Source organism: Nomia melanderi, chromosome 3 (assembly GCF_051020985.1).
Source record: "Nomia melanderi isolate GNS246 chromosome 3, iyNomMela1, whole genome shotgun sequence".
Lineage (NCBI taxonomy): Eukaryota > Metazoa > Arthropoda > Insecta > Hymenoptera > Halictidae > Nomia > Nomia melanderi.
The window spans coordinates 748,144-774,230 of NC_135001.1; the positions used below are offsets into that span (position 1 = coordinate 748,144).

At 33.3% G+C, this 26,087-nt stretch overlaps 1 protein-coding gene across 11 annotated transcripts in view; it reads right to left on the minus strand.

The window, feature by feature from the left end:
* Positions 1–751: 751 nt before the first annotated feature.
* Positions 752–26,087, minus strand: part of iav (transient receptor potential cation channel subfamily V iav) — an 86,276-nt gene continuing 60,940 nt past the window's right edge. For 9 of the 11 annotated variants that reach the window (XM_031987714.2, XM_031987711.2, XM_031987710.2 and 6 more), the window contains one exon: positions 14,702–16,364. In XM_031987714.2, coding sequence (XP_031843574.1) covers positions 16,187–16,364 — 178 coding nt within the window. In that variant the 3' untranslated portion in view covers positions 14,702–16,186. Of the gene's footprint in view, positions 900–14,701; positions 16,365–26,087 lie in introns of those variants that run through there. The other 2 variants (XM_076366123.1, XM_031987715.2) reach the window with 2 other exon arrangements.

Here is a 26,087-nt window from a genome sequence, read left to right on the forward strand (position 1 = left end):
TCGATCTTCGATAGATTAATTAGTTCAATATTGTTTTACGATAGAAGCCATAAGAAATAATTGATTATTCCACTTCTTGATTAAATTCCAGTTGTGCACCATTATTTATACACGTATTCAGTAAATCAATTACTCCGATATTATTGTCCAAGAAAAATCATTCAGAATAATTCATTATTCCACCTGATTAGATTACAATTGCCAACCATTCAAGCGTTGATTAATAAAGAAATTCCTTTACACACGTATGTCTATTTTCAGTAAATCAATTGCTCCGACATTATTGTCCAAGAAAAATCATTCAGAATAATTTATTATTCCACCTGATTAGATTACAATTGTCAACCATTCAAGAGTTGTTTAATAAAGAAATTCCTTTACACACGTATGTCTATCTTCAGTAAATCAATTACTCCGACATTATTGTCCATGAAAAATCATTCAGAATAATTCATTATTTCACCTGATTTTGATTAGATTAGATTACAACTGTCAACCATTCGGGGGTTGAATAAATAAATAAACATCGCTACACACATATGTGAATCTTCACTAGATCAATTACTCCAATATTATTGTCCAACAAAAATCATTCGAAATAATTGATTATACGGCCGAGCACGCTGATCAGATTCGAATTGTCAAGCTTTCTAGGATTAAACATCGATCGCGCACAAACTGCACGAAAGTCGAGTACACACCAGTTCCATCATGAATTTCGCAGGTCGCTGTGGCCCGGGATTTCCACGTTGTTCGAATCCGCTGGCCACGGTGTTACGATAAATATTATGCCATTCGAGGATCGTTTCGATGTCCTTCTCATCGATATCTTCAGGTTCCAGGCTCACGCATCCGACGCCAGCCGCGTCTGACTATGAAGTTGACAAATGGAACATTTGCTGCATGACAGAATAATGTATCGATTCTATTGATAACGTTCGACAACGACGAAATCAGAATTACAATCTGAAGCAACAATATTTTTCCCGAAAAACATTGATTTCGCCAGCGTTGTTTATTCCATTCATCGAACATTTATGCATACGATGGACGCTGCATAGAAAGCAGATTCTGTTTTATTCATTTACGAATGGTTGCGCTGTTTATAGAATTTTCCAACAATACGTTTCAATTTTCACCCCTTCGCTTACAGTCATGTCCGTGAGACGTAAGAATTTGAAGCTGTTATGTTCGATTTATAAATGGTATATATATATAATATATAAATTATGTAATTTAATTCGAAAAAAGAATTTAATTAAATAAATTCAGAAGATAAATATTTCTAAACATTTTAAGTAATTTCCAACTCCCTCTAAGATAAAGAAACTAATTAAGTGACAGAAATATTTTATGTAATTTATGTTACTTAGTTTATATATAATAATAAATAAATTACATAAAATAATTGTGCCACTTAATTAATACAAGGTATTTATTTACGTTAGAGGGAGTTGTATACTACTCGAAATGTTTAGAAATATTTATCCTTCGCATATTTATATTATATTTATCTTTCCGAGCGGAAAGGGTTGGAACTAATCGTTTTAAATTAATTACAAGGATTCTATTTGGAATATTTTCGAATTCTTTAGAATCAAGCTTGAATAGTAACCTAGTTTCGAGTTTAAGAATTGAATCCTCAGAGTTTTACAGTGAACTAGAATTTTGTAGAAATTGTTAAGGAGTTGGATATTACTGGAAGTGTTTATAAATATTTATGTTTCGTAAGATAATTGGCATGATAAGTATTTATTTTCCATACATTTTATGTGGAGAATTATTTGTTGTTACCGGGAAATTATTCTGTCTATTTATTCGAATAATTCTTCTTTATTTACTCGAATAACAATGGGAATAATTTTGAATGAGTATCCACCGAGTCGTTGCGCATTTCTTCGATACAATACGTCAATGCCTTCTTCCGCACCGGTGGAAAGATTATTTCGTTGTGCATCGATGCTTAACTTGCCATAAAGTAACAAGCTTTCAGATTTAATATTTACAGACAAATGAACTGTGGAGGCCTCTATAAAAAGATTAATAAACAAACCGTTGAGATTAACGGTTAAATCGTTGTCTTTCGATTAATGTTAATCTAAGATTAAATCATTCATTTCAATTAATATTAACATAAGATTAAATCATTTTTCCGATTAATGTTGATACAAAATTGAATCCTTTTTCTAGATTAATATTAACATAAGAGCAAAACATTTCCTCGATTAATATTAATACATGAATAAATCACTTTTCAGGTTAATACTAATATAAGTTTAAATCATTTCATTCGATTAGTTTTAATATAAAATTAATTCGTTTTCCTAGATTAATATTAACATAAGAACGAATCATTTTTCCCGTTTAACATTAATTTAAAATTAAATAACTACTTTTATGAACATTAACAGAAGATTAAGTGATATTTTTCGATAAGTATTAACAGACGATTAAATCACTTCTTTCGATTGATATTAATACAAAATCAAATCACTTCTTCAATTAACATTAACATAAGACTAAATCATTTTTCCCGATTACTATTACCATAATACTAAATCCTTTTTCTCGGTTAATATTCACACAGAATGAAATCATTCCTTCCGATTAATATTAAAACAAAATTAAATCATTTTTCCCACGACGAATAATAATTTATTCCGAATTTTTCTCTCTCCTCCGTTGACGTGAATTTTCGTCGAATGAAATTTTGCCCAATACCAATTTCCATAATGGTTCACCGTTAACACGTTCAACCTATTCTTCGCATATCAAAACCCCGAGTCCCGAAACGCATAGCAAGAATAGAACCGTTATACACGTGACACTCGAGCGACAATAACGAGCAGTGTCATCATTTCCAATTTCCTGCTGCGCAAGTTCACACATGCGATAAACTTTTATTTTCCCGATTCATTGGTCTTCCCCATTGTTCGCACTTATGATCGATATGATGATCTGTGCGTGATTCATGCACGGAATAACTTTAAACGGAACGCAAAAGGAGCATAACGTGCGTCGCTGCTATAAATCAACGGGAAAATATAAATTGTAACACTCTTTTATTTATTCGTACCGCTGTTCCTATAATCAATAATTCTAATTAAGATTCAATTTATTTTACCGTAGTCACGCATTGTCAACTGTTGATATTTATTTACCATGGACATTTTTACGAAGTCAAGTAAGGGAAGACGATTTATAGATTTCGAATATAGACAGAAATTTATGATTTTATGATTTAATTTATGACGTATACTGTCGTTCACATACTGTGATCATTTATTAGTCATTGCTTACTGTCACCAGAATTTAGACACCTGATAGACTTTGTGAAATAAAAATATTTTAAAATATCCGTTTCATTTGAGATATTTTCAATATAAAATATCTTTAGTTCACAAAGTCTAGCAAGTGTCTCTAAATTCTTGTAACTGACAGTAAGCAATGACTACTAAATCATCACAGTATGTTAATCACAGTATGCATCCTAACTTAAATCATAAAATCATAAGTTTATATTAATTATTCATAAAATACTACAAAAATTATAATGAAAAATTCAATAGGATTGAGATCTAATGGTAGCATGGTGTTTTTTCGTTATCAAAGTTCCGGTGCATTTCCTTCTATTTTCAAAGTTACGTTGTATACATATTTGTGACAGAGTAAAATACGTTCTCAACGGTCTATAACATAGAAAATTGTAGACAATAACCTGCAAATGGTCCTCCTTATACTAAACAATACTACAATTATGCATAGGCATACATAGTACATATATATCTCGAAGCACAGTTTTATATCAAATTGATAACGTTATACGTAAATACATGAATCATGTGATGTAACTTTTATGAGAATTAAAAAATCGTAAAATAACCGACGTCGTTTTCCCTCGTAAAAACTTGGACATGACTTCAGGTATGTAACTGGTAATGTAATTGTTTAATGTGCTCCTCGTAATGACTAAGAAATTATACGATCGCCAAGGTTACGTTTACCAGTAAAAAGTTTATATAGCTGAAGATAACTTTTACTTTCCAAACGAGCGACGATATTGTAGCAATCATTTTTTATTATACGATCTCTTATCTATTTATTCGAAAAGTAACATTCAGACATTTTCGCCCGTGGATTACGAATTTCAACGAAAAACTACAGCGTCAGATATTCATTTGTACGGAAATATGTTTGCGTAAAATCTTGATTTTATTGTGAAAAAATAGAAACTCTGCAAATGCTCGAAACTTCCCACCGAAGTTTTGCAATTGTAAAAAGTTAATGCTGCAAACTAAAAATCTAGCGAGAATATTTTTACGTTCGTGTCAGGATTCGTTTTGACGATATAACGTGTAACGGCGTAGTATAATTTGTGTTTTGAAGTTGGTCGACTAACGAATCGGCTGTCAAGTCGTTGGAGCAATGGCGTAGGCCAGAAACGATTGACCAAACAATTTTTTTGGTGACAACATTGTACGTTGACGGCTTGAACGGTCAGCCGAAATTGAATTTTCCGGCTGAGAGAGGAAATGTTTTGTTTACTGTGATATTCGACAAATGTATATTTTATATACATATCTATGTATATACTTATGTATTTAGGGATTTGTAGATTTATATAATTCTTCAATCAAATGACTTGTAAAATATTCAACGTCTTTTGAATTTTGCGGTATATTAATTTAAAAAACCCAGAATATCTTGCAAATTATTTGATTTGAAAATTATATAAACACACAAATATATAAATATAGAAATATAGAAATATAGAAATATAGAAATATAGAAATATATATAAAAAATTCATATTTATTAGATATCAATGTAAACAAAACACTATTTCCCCTGTTGGTCTACGTATATCAAAAGATTTTTAAAGTCTACAATATTTTAGTTATTTAGTGCAAAAATGATATAAACACATAAACCTACAAATATATAAATACGTAAAAAAATATATAAAGAATTTATATTTATTAGATATCAATGTAAATCCTCCGTTCCTAAAAATACATGACAAAATTTAAAGAACCCAGAATATTTCACAAATCGTTTAATTAAACAATTCGGCGAAGAATCCTATCAAAGAAACATATTCGTAGAATCTCGCGCGAGACGCGTGTTTTCCAAAACATTGAATTCCGTTGATAGGATGTAGGTATCCCCCGGTGAATAATTGTTAGATCACAACCCGTTTATACGTACCGGGAATTGGCACATTGTGTGATTGGTGCAAATATGGCAGTAACGAGTAGCATCGTGATGGAGAGCCGGTGATATTGTCCCCAGTAGCGTGCAATCAGAGCAGCCCGTTAAGGACAATAAGAAGTAGAACGAGATATGACCTGTCATTCCGTCAGTTTCCGTGGGTTTTCAACGGCCGAAAATCTGTCCCGACATTTTATCTTTTGCGTTTCACTACTGTCGGGGTAATCTCGCTGCTACTTTCACCCCGGAGCAGTGTTTTCGAAATCGATTTTTCAATGAACCACTGGCAATCTCACGAGCTGCTGGATAATATTTTCCCAGTGAAAATAAAGTTGTTGCGTTACGAGTCGGGAGAATCTAAGATTTTATACGATTGCTCGTGTACTAGTTGTAAGTATACTACTATTAATATACTACTACAATTTGAGTACATTAAGTGCTGGTTGCATTGCAACCTTTGACACGATTGCTTGTGTATTAATAATCAGTATACTAATAATAATTAATATAGTAGCAATTCAATACAATTGTTACAATTTGAGTATATAAAGTATTGGTTGCATTGTAAATTCTTTTTATCTTTTATGTTACTTCGAGTATTATCGATTATCGATTATAAACTTTGGTTACCGGCTAATGGCTGAGCCCAATGATCGAAGAATTTCAAGTGTCTGACTTTGTTTATCAATTCTTTAAGAGCAGGGGAACATTTTATGTATAGATATGGATCTTTGAAAATGAAGATGATTATGGAAAATTTATGATTGTGAATATTGGGAATTAAGTGTAACTTATTTATATTGTAGTAAAAGATGAAGATGATTGTAGTTAAAATTATAATTATAATCCTATAAAATAGAATATGTCTAATTTGAAGTATAAAAAAAATGGAGCTAAGTGTAGTGAAAATTACAATTACAAATATAAAAAATAAAGTACGCCTGATTGAAATTACAATAAAAAATGAAGATGAATATAGTTAAAATTACAACTACAAATGCAAAGAATAAAGTACGTCTAATTGAAATTACAACAGAAAATGAAGATAAATAAAAACCTCCTGAAGAGTGGCCGTTCTCGTACCGTTGGCGAAGTAAATTGCAAATACAAACTCGGTTAAAGAGGTTGCCCTTCCTAAACTGGTGGGAAACTCGTAGTTCACAATGATTCGCGTAATCGAGCTTTGTGAGATGGTTATGAGCCATTGTTTACGAAATCTTTGGAGTAAATGCTATCTCACGAATAGTGTGCACCGTGGCTTTTCATCGACTAAGATCTTGATGAGATTCGTATCTGCGCTGTATGGCTGGCTGCCGCGATCTTCATCCTCGAGATTAAAATCCCTGCCTCTGAATCTTTTGAACCAATTACAAACCGCCTGAATAGTAATAGTACTATCCTCTTGAACCTCGCAAATTTCATTTTTATCATCTTCACCACTTTTCCTTCTTTTAACCCCTTTACCTTTCATTTCGTTTACAACCGTGCTTCGTAGAATTACTTTTATCCCTGATAATTAAATAGAAAAAGAACAGAATCTTATGCTTGTTCCGTATCTAAGTTGACTGTAAAGATTAAATATTAATAATAAACAAGTAATATTTCATTTATACTCGAAGAAAGGTAAATAACATTTAGATTTGTCGAATTCAATTTGAAACTCTGATCACGACGTAACAGATGCTACTTTGTCATATCTTTAATAACTTAACAATCATAGCAATAAATTTTGTGTAACATATTTTTCACCTTTTACCGACGAATGTTGATATTTCATACTTTCAGAATAAAATTACTAATAATATTTGTACTTATAACACTAAAAATATAGGTCAACCATTGCCGTCATTTGCAGCTACAGTCAGTTGCTTGGAACCTGGCACTCATTAGGTCATAGGGGCGGAGACAGTCTCATGCCTCGGCCAATCAGGCGTGCGCCTTCGAATCTGACCACTCAGACGAGAGTGCCAGGTTCCCTGCAACGAACGGTACACGCGTTTCATGCAAATGGAGCAGGCGAGTACGAACGATACTAGGATACACCGATAAGCCAATAATGTATCTGATACGTGACAAATTGTTAAAACGATCGCTCGCTGCATGTATTTACATTAAATATCACTGACCCCTTAAACTCATTAATATGCATTGCTTTTCAAAATGTTTTCGCTGTGAAGGAAAACAAGTGTATTGAACACTATCAGTATTCCACGATGGAAAGAGTTTTTTTCAATAATGAAGATATTGTTATTCGGAATAAAGATTTAAATAAATGCAGTAGAATTTATTTATTTATAACATGTAAAAAATACTTATTCAAGAAGAAAATACATTTCATGATTTAATTTATGAGAAGAAAGTCTTCTCTATGATTAATTACTTACTTAACAATTTAACGCTAAATGTACCACTACCAGTCAGATGCCCATTATCAAAATCTTATTATTTATTAATCTTATTATTTATTAATTCCTATATTATCCCATAATCAGGTTTTCAATTTTTCTCTGTCCGTTTGTTTCTGTTTCCAATGAGAAAGATTTCTCGTCTAATTTATTTACGTTTGTTTCATAACTAATTATTTGACTGGTTACGGCAGGAAGTATATACAAAGTGTCGCTACGTTTAGTGTTAAATAACTTTTACTAGAAGCCTCTCGCGAAACTTTAAAATATTAATAGAGGAAAAATGTGTTGAAGCTTGCCTCACACTCTTCTCAGAAACTACAAACTCGATTTTACTGTTTGTCTAAACACACACTCTATTCATCTTCGTATGGCACCTCGGCGTGCAACACGTGTTCATCTTAATCTCTCGTTATACGCTGCTTGTCAAAAGATTACGTCCACCTCTTGATTTTAGGTGTTTTAGTGTGCTCCGAATTTTCTGGGGTTTAGCGCCGCGAGTAAACTTGTTATGCATATTCTGAGGTTGACATTGAGCCACGTAATGTTTATATGTACAGTAATTTGTTTTTAAAAATTATTAACGAAATTATGAAGACTGAAATTCAATATTCAATTTCGTATTAGGTATCAACACTAGAACTTTAGAAATAAATTAGTTCCAATCCTTACTTTATGTAAGATTTTCCTATATGTTACTTGCTAACAGTATTATCAATATTTCAACAAAAAATAATAAATATTTATAATGAAAAATATTGTCGATTGCGAAGGGTAACTTTCAGTCACCATTTGACTTCATATAACAAATTACAAAGTCGTGTATATAATATTAAGTTTTGTAGATTGCATCAATATGTGAAATATTTCTATAAAATAGCTTTGTTTCTTACTTTACGTAAAAAATGTATAAAATGTCTAAAGTGCGATTTCTATAATATTCCTTAAAAATAGTCGTTTTACAGAGTAGTTCTATTTTTCTAATTGTATTTTAAACATAATATATTCTAATATATTTATTTCAATATACAATATATATATATATATATATATATATATATATATATATATATATATATATATATATATATATATCAACATATTCAAATATATATCTTTAAACACGCAAGACATACTCAATACATCCAACTACATCAGAAAACATTCGAATTTGCATAAAGACCCGGTGTCCAGCGATAAAGCAGTTCCGTTGTAGCGGACATTGCAGATCAAAGTTGGACAGCGGCGCCTCTGGGTCAGGCCCGTTGGTCCTAAAGGTCGCGCCCCATGGGTGTACAGCTCTATTCCTCGCGTCTCGGCTATTGTTGCGAGCGTCAAACCCTATGCCGCGCGTTCTGAATTGTTTATATCGAGTTTGGTATATTCGCGACCGTCTGCGTCGAGTCCCACGGGCTCCATATCGATGTATCATGTTCCACGTGTCCGAAAACTTTTCAGTGTAGGGTTTCACGCGCGCGAGGGTTCGACGGTACAAGGTTCCAGGATCCTCGATATGTCGGTGTGAGGTCCCATCGGTGTGCCATGCAAACGTCAATGCCTGATCTGACTCGAGAATCGTCGATAGCCATTCCCGTCGAATAAAGAATCGGGTGTATACCGGAATATCGAATAAACAAAGGGTAGTTCTTGTGAATTAATTCGAGAGGCATTTTATCGTCACTCGCGATAGGAGTATAGATTAGCGAGTATAAATGTGGGTTGATGGAACGGTAGCATCGATGGCTTGTTCGTTTAGAATGGTAACTGCAAAGAACAGTTTATATTTGTCGAATGCAGGGACAATGGAACTGTTAGATGCTGTAACGAGAAATTGAAGTGGGAGGAAGGAATGTTAGGTGTGTACTTGTAGAGATAATAAATGAGTGATAGGTATGTAATAGATAAGTAGTTGTTAATAGTAGATAGATGAGAAATAATAATAGATTATGATAAATAAGTAATGAGTAAGTAGTGGAGAAGTAATGGATAATAGTAAATAAATAGTAGATAAATAATTAGTTATTAATAGATTAATAATTGATAAATAGTAAATAATAGTAAATAGATGAGAAATAATAATAGATAATGAAAAATCAGTAATAAGTAAATAGTAGAGAAATAATAGATAATAGCAAGTAAATAATAGATTATCAGTAGATTAGTAATAGATTAATAATAGGTTATAGTAAATAAATAATAAATAATTCAGAAATAAAAGAACCATGCATCACTGTAAATTTTAAGTCGACGTTTAGACTCGTTCGCCGGTTAATAAAGAAAGATAAATTCACAGTCAGTAAATAAACTTTTCATTCCGAAAAAGAATGAACGAAGAAGTACCTTTTATTACATACTCCAGCAAATTATTCTCTCTAGTCACTGAACACCCGCAAACGTTCATCGTTGTTACAACAACAGAGAAATGAATCTGAAAATGAATTTACAGGCAGAACTTCAGACGCGTTTCCCTCAAAATAACGTTTTTACAATTGACCGACACGGCACATCAAAACTCAGCAGCGAAATCTACTTTAAGCTTCGCAAATAATATATGCGGTGAACGATCTTTTGTCGTTCGAAATAAAAACGAGGGGATAGCTGAAAAATTGCAATTGTTCGACTTAAAAAAGAACAACATTTCTTTCGTGAGAATCAAATATTTCTGGTGATCCTGTTACCGTGCACTGTGCTCGTGGAAAATATAAAATAACCCACGCATGAACAAATAAATATCGTTCCGGCAAACCGTCGAAATTCGATGAAAGAGGCGAGCGGTTTACAAAAAAACAAAAACAATGAAAAATGCGGAATGTTCAATCAAATTCGGAGATCGGTCAATTCAGTAATTTACGATGTTAATCACTAGACAGCGGATCTTCGTAGAAATTAAAAATTTCAAGAATATCGTTCGAAAAATGTGGAAAATGATTATTGTTAACACATTGCGTGCGGGCCATTTTGTTCATTTCAACTGATGTCAATTACATTCAATTCATTCATTTATTATTCAACATATTTCCGAGAGTTTCCATTGCAAATAGAAATACTTTCAAAGTCTTCAACTATCTACTTTTGTAAAAAATGTTAATGAAGTTATACAAGTATTTATTTAGTACTTTAATTCTACGGTACATGAAAATGGTACTTTTACGTTTCCCGTATATAATGTGTCAACAAATATTATAGAGACCACTACACATTCGATGTCTTATAGATTTCTTCGTTGTTCGTAAATTCTGTGTAATTTTGCATTTTCAAATTTCCCATTAACGCAGAAAAATCCGCGGTCTGTTAATCACACAAAGTTCGTTAGAAGAGAATCATAAATGCACTGAAATTCCAGAAATTGTACACAAAATATGGAGTAAATAATGACAAATATGTCGCGGAGGAACGTATAAACAGGTTAGCAAGCAATAATCATCCCTCGGAACAATGTGATTTCATAAAAACCGCGCGCCACGAGGTTTTTCCAGCGGAAAATTAGTGTAATACAGAATTTTCAATAAATTTCAAAGATTGGTCGATTCATTAATCTTCAGTGTCAATCCCACAAAAAGTTCATTAGAAATAAATCATAAATGCACTGAAATTGTAGCAATTATACGCGAAATATGGAGTAAACAATAACGAATACGTCGCGGAGGAACGCATAAACAGGTTGGCAAGCAATAGCGGTCCCTCGGAACGACGTTGCGAGTAATTTGGTAAAAACCGTGCGCCGCGAGGTTTTTCCGGTGGAAAATTAGTGTATTTACGAGGCATTTAGGCGGGCAATTATCCTCCGTTTAATTTTTATTCCTGCCAGAGCAGGAAGTTTCTTTCCGGCGTATCGTTCCCTTGGCGGGAACGCTATAACGCGTAAACGAGGCCGACAACTCCGGCAAGTTGGACGATTCCTGGATGTTCAGCACGTGTTTTCATTTCGTTATCCCACTGGTTCCTTCCCATATCATTACTGTTTCAATACACGCGGGAGGCTGGAAGTTTCCGAGGTGGTGAGCCTCGCTGAGCGTATCTCCTCGTCTGTTCTCTTTCTCCGCTCTCGCGGTTGCGTCGAAATGAAAACTACGGGAACTACGTACGAAAGAACACTTTGGAAAGAATGAATAACCGAAATTTAATATTTCACGCGATCGTTCTTGCTTTCAATTTTTATTTCGGGAGGAAAGAAAAGGGGCGAGGCGAGATACGAGGAAGAAGATTCGTTAGGATTCAAGAATGCTTAACACATTGCGTACTGGCTAATTTTCAGAAAACTGAATTGTGCGGATGGCAATTTTCAGTGAGGTCAACTTATATCGCTACACATAGAAAAACTCAGATATATTGTTATGTAATATATTTTAAATAGATAATCAATTCGAATCAAATTTTATATTTTTTTCAATGCTGTGGTAATTAGCGAAGTTGCGTAGCTAAGTGTCTTTATATAAAAACGAGATTTCGTAGCATTTTGTAGCATAACTTATATTTTTTCAATATAGAATGAAGATAATAGCTACTTTGACAGTTTTATTCGTTTTCACCGCATTTTTTACAAATAGGTTTGTCGATTGTACATTTCCCACACACATACTTTTTACATTCTAGACAGATTTTGTTAGTTTTATTGTTTGTGCAATATCTTATTTGGCATGGTTTCCATTCGCGTGAACCTGTACTTGTATTTGTTGATTTTACCGAGGCCGATAGGCGAGCGAGAACTGTGAACACTTGGAAGTACCGTAAAGCAGTCCCTGAAAGGCACTTTTTGGCTAAAATCATACCACAACTGCATTACCTTTCGTTTGTAATGACTTTACAGTATCGGAATTGAGTCTTTGAAAGAATACTATTACAAAAAGATATAAATCGTTCTACCGGTCGAATGACCAGTCGTGGTAGGTAAGATAGACTACAAATTTTCTTCAGAAAATAAACAAGAAAAAGGAGTGAATATTGAAAAATGTTTTATATATATATATATTTTAGGAAAAGTCGTGAAGTATAAAGGCTATTCAATTACGTTGTCTATAGGAAATTCTGATCGAAATTTTAAAAACAGTCATTTGATTGCTCGCGATAGGAATAGTGTTAATACTATACCGTCCGCACGCGTAATCAGGAATCTTTCGTTTGGCGCCGGTAGGACTGGTTCGGGAGATTATCAAACGTCAAGTTTTACTAATCTCAGTAGTTCTTAATCCTGTTCGAAATGGGCCATTTTGACCTATCTGATAATTCTAGTGTTAACTAGATTCACGGACATTTTTCGTTTTTGGAGAAATTGGATTTTAGATTTCGTTCAGTTAGATTTTCGATTTTGTTTATGCAGATGTTGGATTTTGGATTTTGCTTAGATTTTGAATTTCATTCACTTATATTTTGGAAATTGCGGGTTCGAAAGTATTAGGCTATATTTATTCTATATTATTCCTGTTGCACGTTGTATAGAATTACTCGCATTTGTAAACTGTGTCGTATTAAACACATGAAAAATAGGGCAGTATCGTAGTTTATTAATGAAATTGCTCCGATAAGAGGACTAATTGCTGTTGCATGCTATTGCGATTACCTCCTTTGCGCGCGCGAACGTTAAGCGTTTATGACTACTTAATTGATGGCGTTTCTTCAACATGTTGAAACGCATTTCGTGTTAATGCTGGTTCTCGACAGGATTTCATTCTCCTCCCATGCCTGTTCACCCTCTGCTGCCAACATGGACCACTAATTGTTAAAACAAGGATTATAAAAAATTTAACCGCTTCCTCTATGATGTGTTTCTCAGCTCTGATCGACATAACTTCTTCAACGTTAATAATTTATTGAGAAAAAGGAGAAACATTCTGAGCCTTTTCTATGTACGTTTGCTCTAAACTACAATAATTGACGACCGAACAACAATGTTTAATTTGAGTTCAAAAGAATTCAGTAATATTTACGCTCGTTATACTCTGTTTCAAATTTTCACGAGTTTGACACGTTATTGTACCGAACTAAACTAAAACTACCATTTATTAGGGTTGATATGTAATTCTTACGAAGACTGTAAATAAAATAATTGTCTTATAAAAATCATCTCGGATACTGAATACTTCCAAAATGTCAATAATTGCAGAATGATAAAACTGAAATCCATAATTTCGACAGGCAAGCTAGCTCCAGTGTTAAATCAATGTACGAAAATCAGTCTTTGATGATACATTGTTAAAACAATGTTTATTTAGATGTATTCACTGGAAATAGAAATAAATCTCTAATCTCATTAATGTAGAGTTTCCTTCTAAAATATTTGAATAATAATATCAATACTAACAGTAATTACAATAATAATAATAACGTAACCAATGAGAATATTCCAAAGTTAAGTTTGAAACAAATAGAAAAGAATTTTCCCGTTGCAGAGGCTACTAGTACCTTGACCGCTTTGAGCGTCGACAGCCTGACATCACCAGAAGGCACTTCATAGCCTGTTTTATGAAGGGGAAGGTTTTCTTTATGGCCCACGGATAGCAGATTAGGATAAGTGCCATAAATAGTTGACTATTTGCCTTGAAATATTTTGGCAAAACAATAAAACGCTTCTCTCTTCAATCTGGATACTGGTTTCTTCATTTTATTCCACATTTTACTTAGAAACTATTAGCTTGATCGGTTTAACACTGAAGTTAATAGATCATAGTCCTTCGAATTATTTTTTTTATAATTATTGTAATACTGTAATTAGCTACTTAACATTATTCCTACCGCGAGCAGTCAAATGACTGTTTTTAAAATTTCGATCAGAATTTCCTATAGACAACGTAATTGAATCGTCTTTATACTTCACGACTTTTCCTAAAATATATGTATAAAACATTTTTCAATATTCACTCCTTTTTTTATTGTTTATTTTCTGAGAAAAATTTGTAGTCTGTCTTACCTACCACGACCGGTCATTTGACTGATAGAATGATTTATATCTTTTTGTAATAGTATTCTCTCAAAGACTCAATTATGGCAATTGTGGCATGATTTTAGCCAAAAAGTGCCTTTCGGGGACTGCATTACGGTACTTCCAAGTGTTTACAGATCTCGCTCGCCTATCGGTAAAACCTATAAAATCGGTAAAATCTAAATGTCGGAGATGGCATTTACAGGTATTTTTCAATATCCTAGATTTAGCCGGGATAAATGCATGGATTTTATATAAAGAATCCACGGGAGAAGAAATTTCGAGGCAAGAATTTTTATTTCAGTTGACAGAAGAACTTGCCATTGAATATCAAAAAGAACTAGAGTTAGGCAAAGAAAATCAAGCAACACCCGTCACAAATACAAGTAAAGGTTCACCCGACCGGAAACCATACCAAATGAGATATTGCACAAACAATAAGACTAACAACATCTGTCTAAAATGTAAAAAGTACGTGTATGGGAAATGTACAATCGACAAACCTATTTGTAAAAAATGCGGTGAAAACGAATAAAATGTAAATTATATACTTCTAAATGAAACGAACTATATTTGGATACATTAAAAAATATAAGTTGTGCTAAAGACCAATCATTTGACTGATCGCGGTAGGAATAGGTATACGTAGGGTGTCGGTAGGAATAGTATTAATGCGATACTAAATACTCTAATAATGTATAATAACTTCGGGAACGATTATTAAATAAATTGATTTAATATTAAAGTCATTAAAATGTATTTGAGTCGAGATCTCAGTACACACATCTATGATTTACATAAGAAAATATAGAAGTGTATAATTTGATTGTTTACTAGCTCTGCGAAGTAAACAGTAAAACAATAAAATCTATTCTACGAGTAAGTAATAATCAATCAGAGCGTGAATGATCAAAGTATTATAGAAACAACAGTTGTGTGGCATGACAAATTTCGCGTCATAGAAATAATGGACATTCGCGCGAAAAAATGCGCAGCTTGTTGCACAAGTTCAAGAGTAACGCAACAATCCTTCGGTTGGATCTTCGTATATGTATACCTCCTTTGATTATTTAACCGTTAACGACCGAGAGCTTTCTTTGTAACACTCGCTCATAAGACGTAATATTACGGTAAATATTTTTTGCCAGTGCATGATCAACAAACCAATGATGTAACAAGTTGCAATATTCGATAAAGAAAACTACAGCGATGATAAATAAATGAAACGAAGACCAAACCCTTTTCATATCCCCATATTGAGCCCCTTCGACCGTTAAGGGTTAATAAACATTATTTTTACCATCTAGCTCTTCTTATACACAGTTGAATCCCTGAAAGGTCAACTAGCCAACCGATACGACTCATAAAACGTCGCGCCGAAGTCTGCAGCGAAAGACGATGATTACTCGTAGAATAACCCACTAATTACTCAAACCTTCAAATATATTCTACTTCCCAGAGAAACTATCCTCGCTGTAGGTCGTCGAATCCTCGAAGAAAAGCTGCGTCGTTGTCCGGTGGAAACATCCCTAGCACCCGAATCCCTGGACACGTTTGAGTTGGCAGGTTCCGCAAGGACAACTCCGTTTTTGCCGAGCGAATGGCTAGAAAGGCGAAGGCAGGAGCGCTGGGCGCATAATATCATAAAGTTTCGTTAAGGACTGTCCGGCACATTTTCTTCCCAAGCCAATATCGTGTTCATGTCCTTAATGTCACGTGTGCTCCATGGCTCGAGCGGATCCGTGGGCGACGTCGGCGGCGAGGCCGCCTTATTCCGCTCAATCGATTCTCTTCTCCTCTGCGCGGGCTCCTCCGTTTCCTTCGGTGATACCCTGTGCATGCATTGTGCAGAACAAGAACCATTAAACGGCCGTTCAATCGGAAGGCCCGACAGTTGCCGCGTAAACATCGGCTGCCGAGGGAAATATGGGAATGGATTATCGGCTAGTCGCGATTTACTGGAAACAACCGATAAGATGGCGTGCTGGACTAACGAGGGAAGCTTTGCGAATAGTGCGGGATGATGTTGATGTTTTTTTAACCCTTCGCGAGTGAAGAGTCCTTGAAATGTACGAAACCAACGGATGAAGCTAAATTATGTATTAACCCTTTGCGGACGGAGATTCTTTGAAGTATACAAAGCCTTCAGCAGATGAAGCCAGATTATATATCGAATGCTTAACGTGTCGGATGTCATGGATCTACGTTGGATTATTTGAAAACATTTGTATATTACAAACAATGCTGCCTAATGCGGCGATATTGAGCAAGATGAGCGCGCAATAATAATAACGCGATTCAATCAAATGATTTAATACTGTATCTTTTCCATTTTGTGTATTTTGCTCTATGATATCGTGCGGCGTTCAACGTGTTAAATAATAGAGAGAAAGGAAACTATGCACTGATCCCTTGCTGTTTGAGTTATTAAATCATTTATTTACAACTCAGTGTTCCAAACATGACAGTTTGATCTCGACGAAATGTCGACATTCGTCTGCGAAGGGTTAATTGCTTAACCGTTTGAGCCCCAAGCGACAAGATGGCGGTTCTCCGTGAGATTGCCTGAAAGTGGCGGTCTATCGCTTCATCTATACCGTTACGGTATCAGATGAAGCTTATTTATTTCCTATCCTAATTATTCAGTTTTATTTTTATTACTCGCCTAAAACTGGAAAAATGTAACGATCGCGCTATTTAAAATTTGGTTTTGTCAAAATAGAAAAGCGTCATTCAGTGTCTGAATCGAAAGGAAAGCGCAATCGCGCCGCTTGGCATTTTTCGACCGAGTTTTTGCAAAAGCCCGTGGGACTCGAACGGTTAACACTAACACTACCAAGCAGTTACGCTGAATTTTTGAAATTTCTGTAGAGAAACTGGAAGAGTGCATCTATTGAGACTTTAATTGATCCACAATTCAGTTTGCGTGTTACTAAATCAATTTCATTAATAATTTCGTAGAGAAACATCTATCTTTTTAAAAATTGCAAGAGGACTGAATCAGAAATGGCTCGTTTTGACCCGCCTGGAAGTTTTAGTGTTAAATAATAGCAAAAATAGAAACTACATGCTAATCTCTTGCTGTTTGAGTGATTAAATCATTTGTTTGCGTCTTAGTCTTCCAAATATGAATGTTTTGTCTTGTCGAAATGTCGATATTCGTTCGCAAAGGGTTAACATTAACCTCTTGCCCTATGATTTATTTTTCACCTGTCATAGATACAAATTTGCCGGTAATAATTTATTGGAAAAAAGGGAATGTACAATGATAAGTGAGACTCGTGATGAATTTAATTCGTAATTAAGTTAATAAGGAATAAATGTTAGAACGAAGACGAATAAAATTGAAAGTAAGAAATATTCTTTCTTCTAAATAAGTACATTTCTTATAATCATATTTAAATTTTAATTGAATTTTGCAAAGTCATTGTATCATTGTAATGTTTGAATTATTTTTTTCAATTACACTTTTGTTATTCGATAGAATGATCTTTCAGGTTCTCTCCAATAAATGTTTTTATTGGAAAATATTCCATTTGAAAAGAAGCTTGAGAAGCATTACGTTTGGTGTCTGTAAAACACGACAAGAAAGAGGTTTCAATTTACTTTCGTATGATTGCAACAGTTACTGATTGCTTTTGCTATTTGAATTCCTTCTCTGGGAACCAATATCAACCTTTGTTGCCTTCATTCGTATTTATTGAACGTTTACATATGCCACTGCAGCATGATCCAATTAACGTCTCACATTAATTTGAATAATTATTAACAACCGACTAGTACTTCATTTGTCAAGGTTTATATTACATTCATTGCGTTTGAATTTCATTAACCAGAACGTAACTGCTGGTGTTCATAAAAATTACATTTCGCCAATTTACTTTAACAAGATGGAATTCGAAAGTTTATCAGCAGCTACATCAATTAAGAGTTAAGGAAATTACGTTAAATTTTTCAAGTCAACAACAGAGGGAACATTTCACTCGTCCTGATGAAATCCACTTCCATCGCGTATTAAACATTTAATACGACAATTATTATGCACGAGAATATGTTTATGGATAATTAATAAATTTATTTTACAATCAATTATTTATTTAATGGTGATATATGCAATCATAAAGCTTGTTAAACTGCAGATCTATGTATATTACACAATTGTATTATTTTCTAACATTAAAAATGTTAATATAGGTGACAGGGCCAATAATAATAAATAGAACTTCATAAATAAAAACAAGTAATCATTTATTATGTATATAACATAAATTTATAATTTAAGAAAAAATTCTAATTACATTAGATAATAGTATAAATCAATTTAAATAACAGATCAATTAATTCAATAACAATATTTTTATATTTTTTCTCATTTTCAAGAATATTATATATACAATAAATTATTATTTGCTCGTCGTTTTTATTCATGAGATTTTGTCTGTTATTATTGATATTTGTTACTAGTCTCAGTGTTAGAGTACATTTTTTTTATTACTTTTAATGTTATGTTTAACAATTATTTTACAAGTACGAACATATACACATATATTCGTGTGAATTGTACTACGTGCTTGTAAAATTATGGTTAAACGTGGCATTAAAAGTAAGAAAAAAGAAATAAAGTAACGAAAGCTAGAATATTTCCGTTGTTTTCGCAGACAATGGAAATCGCGCTAGAAATTGATAATAAAAAATACTCTGTACAGTATATACTATATTCCTAGTATACATACTCCACGTTGGACTGAATTAAAAATTCCTTTTAAATGGGGAATGCTTTGAAAATGGCATACCGTTTCATGGAATGCAATATAAACACTTAGCGGATTAATTTCTTTTAAATAAGAAAGAAATTTCTCTCGCGAGACACGGTACAGAAATTACAGAAAAAATTCTAATAGAATTGTTCCTTTCTATTCTGAGTACCTATAAATCTTCCTAAGAATACTTTCAAAAACTCCAAATTCTTTTATATTGCCTTTATTAAAAAATGCCATCAAAACTGTAAAGAAAAATTACTGTATCATCGGAGAAATCCATTTTTTAATGTTTCAATATTTCAATGTTATAATGTTATAATGTTACAATGTTACAATGTTACAATGTTACAATGTTACAATGTTTTAATGTTTTAATATTTTAAAGTTTTAATGTTTTAATTTAATTTAATTTAATTTAATTGGAAAAAGAGAAAAATTATAGGTATATTCAGTGCCTACGTTTGCTCTAAGGTATAATAATTAATAACATAGGAATAATATATGATTAGAATTGAAAGGCATCGAGTAACATTTGTATTGTTAGATTGTGTTTGGGATCTTCACGAGGAGTTTGACACAACATTATAAGGCAAGGGGTTAATAATTCTACATTTCTGTATGAAATTTTTGTTTCTTTCGACGTTCGAGTATATTATTACGTTTATTTCCTCAGTGCTGTTGATACCTTCCATCGAAAATGTCAACGAACATTTTTAACGAAAAAATATTAAAAAATTTCTAAATACTTTTTCCGGTACGTGTAACGTGTCAGAAACTTTTGTTTCAACGTTTACCATAACTGTGTAGGTGGAAAATTAAAACTTGATGAAAAATTAATTTTTCCTGAATAAGCTATCGCACGTTCCATAATTGAATGATCATGGCGAAATTTCTGTCGATATTCTCATTTCATGAACGCAGTTTTTTTTTAAATTTTTTTATCGCACAGACACTGCGGCGAATTACATTGTTCTACTCACAGACTTTACGTGCGTAGTAAATTTTCAGAAATGAGCAATTCCGGAACAATCAGTCCCAATTGCTTTCTTTGTTAGTTGTATCTGCTTATTGTTCTTATTTTTTACTTGTAGAAACTGTCACCGTTATTTCATGGAAAAAATGAGGCAACTAACGTGATGATTGGATTACGAAATTTTATGTGAATCGACACCTTTTCATATAAATATCATTAACATTTGGTATTTCTACTGATATTGGGAGTCGGATAGTACTAAATTAGTTTTAAATTAACAGTAGTTGGAAGTTATAAGCGTCTGCCACTTCTATGAAGTATGGTAAGTATCGTGTACTTAGAAAATTCAATATTCATCAGACTTTGTCATGGACCGTTCTGAGAATGCATAATAATAATGATAATTATAGTAATAAGTAGTTAATAATAATAACAACAACAACAAACCATTGTTACTACTAGTAGCAGTAGCAGTAGCTGTAGTTCATAACAACAACGACGACGACGACGACGACGATAACAACAACAGTAGTAATAGTAATAGAAATAATACTAAAATAGTAGTTAATAATAATAACAACAACAACAACAATAAGAATAATAAGAATAATAACAATAGTAGTAGTGATAGTAATAGTAATAATAATGATAGTAATAATAGTAATAATAATAATAGTAACAACAAAAAGAATAAAAAGAAGAAGATAAATGCATTCTATATAAAAATTTCTTCCCCACAGTTCTCTCTACATCTCGAGTAAACAGCAACATAAGTCACAGTATTCTCAGTTACCCGATCCAGATTTGAAAAAACTGGTTCCCTGAATCGAGTCAATACCATCAACTTCCTTTTCGTTCCGAAGAAAGACCGTCCCTTCCGGAAATTGCTGACTGTCCCATCGTTGATCCGTCAACCGATACAAATGGACTTTGCAAAGACTATTTCATCGTTATTCGATTTGTTCGCGTCGATATACATCTGCGAACGTTCCGCGGATACAGATCTCTACTTACAGCTTCCGCTCCGATATGTTGTTAAACCCGAAGGTATTTACGTGTGTTGTTTGCCACACGCTAAAACCCGATTCACACTGGCGGTGAACGTTACGGGTAGATCAAGTTAAATCATAGCCCGTCATGATCGTTGCCAATGTAATACCATATAATTGGACGAAAGCATTCAGGACTGGCCGGCGCGGTTAAGTCAAATCGAAATCTATCGATCGCCGAGCCGATCAAAAACCGCGAACACGCCTGTCGGTCAAAAGGATCACGGGTCACTAGCTGGTGCACTACTAATGGTTCATACAATTTCTTCGAGGAAACAGTCGATTGTGTTTCACTCGGAAACAGTGCTGCGACTTCTGGAATTAACCCTCTGCGGACGGACGTCGACATTTTGGCGAGATGAAATCTTCATATTTGGTGTATTAAGTTCCAAACGAATGATTTAATTAGTTGTATAGTAAGGGATCAGTGTATAGTTTCCTTTTGTTCTATTGTTTAAGCATTCAATGTATAATTTAGCATCATATGTTGTCAGCTTTGTATACTTTAAAGTGTCTTCGTACGCAAAGGGTTAACCCTTTGCACCCGGAAGTCTTTCACTAGAAATATTCGACGCTTTCTAATGAGACATAGACGACATTATGAATGAGAAATGAACTAATGAGAGAACGTGCGTGATTTAACAGTCAATCCACTGAGAAGTTAAATCGACTTTTTGAAATTTCTCTATGGCAACTTCAAGATTGCACTTATAGAGACTTTAATTGATATAACAATACGCAAACTGAATTCTAATGAAAAAAATTCTTGAATTATTTATCATGCAATATCTGTTCTATCTTTAACAATTGCAAAAATAAGAAATCAGGAATAAGTCATTTTGACCCGTCTGGTAGGTTTAGTGTTAAGGAACAAAGCTAATTTATAGAAATATTTCATTTATTGGTGCATTAGAAAAATTAACGGTAGAACTACCGAACACTTAAACTGACTTTCGAAAATTTCATTATGAAAACTACAAACGTGGATTTATTCAGATATGAACTGAATTAAATTCAGCTTAGGTATTGTTTAATGAATTTCTTAACACTATTCCTACCTCGAGCAGTCAAATGACTGTTTTTAAAATTTCGATTAGAATTTCCTATAGACAACGTAGTTGAATCGCCTTTATACTTCACGACTTTTCCTAAAATATATGTATAAAAAATTTTTCAATATTCACTCCTTTTTTTATTGTTTATTTTCTGAGAAAAATTTGTAGTCTGTCTTACCTACCGCGACCGATCATTTGACCGGTAGAACGATTTATATCTTTCTGTAATAGTATTCTCTCAAAGACTCAATTCCGATACTATAAAGTCGTTACAAACGAAAGGTAATGCAGTTGTGGCATGATGTTAGCCAGAAAGTACTTTTCAAGGACTGCTTTACGGTACTTCCAAGTGTTTACAGTTCTCGCTCGCCTATCGGCCTCGGTAAAATCGGTAAAATCTAAATGTCGGAGATGGCATTCACAGGTATTTTTCAATAACCTAGATTTAGCCGGGATAAATGCATGAATTTTTATTTCAATTGGCAGAAGAAATTGCCATTGAATATCAAAAAGAACTAGAGTTAGGCAAAGAAAATCAAGCAACACTCGTCACAAATACAAGTAAAGGTTCACCCGAACGGAAACGATGCCAAATAAAATATTGCACAAACAATAAGACTAACAAAATCTGTCTAAAATGTAAAAAGTACGTGTGTGGGAAATGTACGATCGACAAACTTATTTATAAAAAATGCGGTGAAAACGAATAAAATGTAAATTATATACTTTTAAATAAAAGAAACTATATTTGTATATTGTCAAATTGTCTATTATCTTCATTCTATATTAAAATACATAAGTTGTGCTAAAGACCAATAATTTGACTGGTCGCGGTAGGAATAGGTGTACGTGGAGTGTCGGTAGGAATAGTGTTAAAGAGGTGTTTGCACCTCTTCAGTAATTGCAAAAGAAAAATCAAGGAAGAAGTACTTTTGGTTGATTTGGTAGTTCTAGTGGTAATATTATATATCATACTTGATAATTTTGTTATATCAAATCACCTCTCGAGCGCAAAGGGTTAACCCTTTGTAGCCGATGGGTGATTCTTAGATGCCATTTGATTCGATATAACAGAGTTATGAGGTTTTATATAGGTATAACTTTCAGCTTTGTAGTAATGCATCAGTACATGGAATATTCGAATATTATTAGTTAGTTTCAAAGAATATCGACTATATTTCACTGGAAAATGTTGGATATTTCTAGTGAATAACTTTCGAGTGCAAAAGGTTGAAATGTGGATGGCAATCGAAATGAAATGAAGTTGCAAAATGAAGTATTTGATTTCTTTGTAGCGTTTATGTAACAGGGTAATTGAATCACTCGGAAGTCAATGGGGTTAGGTCGATTTGTTGGTATTTCCTGATTTTTGTAAATTTGATTCGAATTAATAATATTCTGTTGAAGGATTTACACTAGAGATCAGCTACCTTTTTTCTGTTATCCAAGCAATTCATATATAGTTTATCGAGATGAAATTCTCATATTTGGGCTACTAAATCGCAAACGAATGATTTAATTATAAATTCTGATTGAATTCCATTTAACGATTTAGCATCAAACAATCTAAGCTAGAGATCAGCAGTTACTTTCCTTGTTTTCCATTACTCAAGCAATTCATACATATATAATTTAGCTTCAGCTGACGAAGATTTCGCACATTTCAAAGAATCTTCGTCCATAACGAGTTAAAGACGATTAGATCGATAAAAATCAATCGAACCGTTCAGCAAATAATGTTTGCAAATTTCGATAAAAGGGAAATCGACTCGTTCCGTAAATTGAAGTGTTATAAAGTCAGTTCTGACGGAGAAAGACTGCTCACAGAAGCTTGCAGCCGAAGGAAAAGTGAAGCAGGAAAACATCAACAAATCTAAATAGGAAATCTATGTTCCAGTATTGCGTGCTCGTCGGCCCCAGCGTGTCGACACACAATCGATTGTTGATATTATGCTACGATGGTATTCCAGAAACCGTGTGTCGCGTCGTGACTTACCACGAATGCAACGGTACGTAGTAACTCGACCGTTATACTGTAATTACCTGCCCGACCCGGAACAGAAAATTGCGTAAGCTTCTGTTTTCTCCTTTTTGAACCAGTGTTTTCGCGTGCATCGAAGGGAAATTTATTTAACACTGAGAACAGGCTCAATTGTTGTTACAATGTTGCTTGGGACGTAGACTGTGTTTAAGCGCACGCTTTTTATTACGGTTGCCGATGCTGTTGTTTTGTGATCATGAGGTGGTATTTTATAAATTTTTGCGTGATGTTTTGTACATATTTGAGTGACATTTTGTTAATATTTGGATGCTATTTTGTAAATATTTAGGGAATATTTTATAAATATTTATTGTGGGAATGGATGTATTTGAGTGTGTGAATAGATATATTGACGAGTGATGAATGTGTGTGCAATAGATGAATGACACGACTGTGTGTGTGAGCGCGTTTCGAATGAATGTTCAAAGCATTGGAATATTCTAGATTATATTGATTTTCTCCATATGTTAATAGTGTTCGTTTTTTTTTTATGAATCTAGAATATTCCAAATATATGTGAAGTTAATGCATGGTAATGAAAGAATGTTCTAGAAAGTGTGCGTGTGAAACAAGAGCATCTGAGTGTATAAGTAGTGTGTGCGTTGTTTGATTTAGTTAGTGTTTTATTGTGAGTTGTCAAGAAATAATTATACTGTTTCTAATAAAATCCTCTTTCTCCTACAATATTTAGGGAATATTTTGTAAATATTCAGGCGGTACTTTATAAATCGCAATGCCTTAGCAAAAATGCACTGGTTTTAGAGAAACTTTGATTCTCATACTTTCTCAAAATAAATTGTTTAGTAAAAATCTCTAAATTGCTTGAAAACAATTATTACATCAAGAAAATTAACCTCGAATAAAACCATCTATCATCATAAATATTTAATAATTAAATTCAAATAATTAATAATTAAATCTAATGCTAGTTGCTTTTGTTATGAGAGAATAAATAACATTACACACGACATTCAGAGTTTCCATTAATAATAATTAAACCTTTACACTCCAGAGTCTCTCGCTCACAAATTGATTTCACCCAGCAAAATATTAAAAATAGTTTCCTTCCACAATGCACATACAATTTCTCATCAAAAGTCAATTTCAGAAAATGTCATTTGCATCTTATTAGAGCGTTCAATATTATTTGATACTTTTTCAACGTTCATTTTGCATTTCTTATACATATATACAACATTTAGATCTAATATTTCATATTAAAAACTGTAGCTTCAAAAATATTCTCCAAATAATGGAAAAATAATCTCAACACTAAAACTACCCATCGCTTAAACTGATTTTTACAAACTTCTTTCAATTGACTTGTATCTCAGCTCTGCCATTACCGAATTAGTTTCATTAATTATTTTTTCCGGAAATATCTGTACCTTTTCAATCATTGTAAAAGAAGAAATCAGAAATAAGTCATTTTGACCCATCCGGTAGTTTTAGTGTTAACCCCTTGCCCCACGAATTCTTTCTGAACACTCTGATCGATCTAACTACTTTGTAATTAATAGTTTATTGAAAATAAGAGAAAATTCCAGTCTTCTTCTGTGCAAACATGTGCTCTAAAATATAATAATCGATAGCACAGGAATAATATGTAATTTGCATTCAAACAAATTAACCCTCCGCAGGCTCGTGTAACTTGTATATTGGCATCTTGTTGGTTTA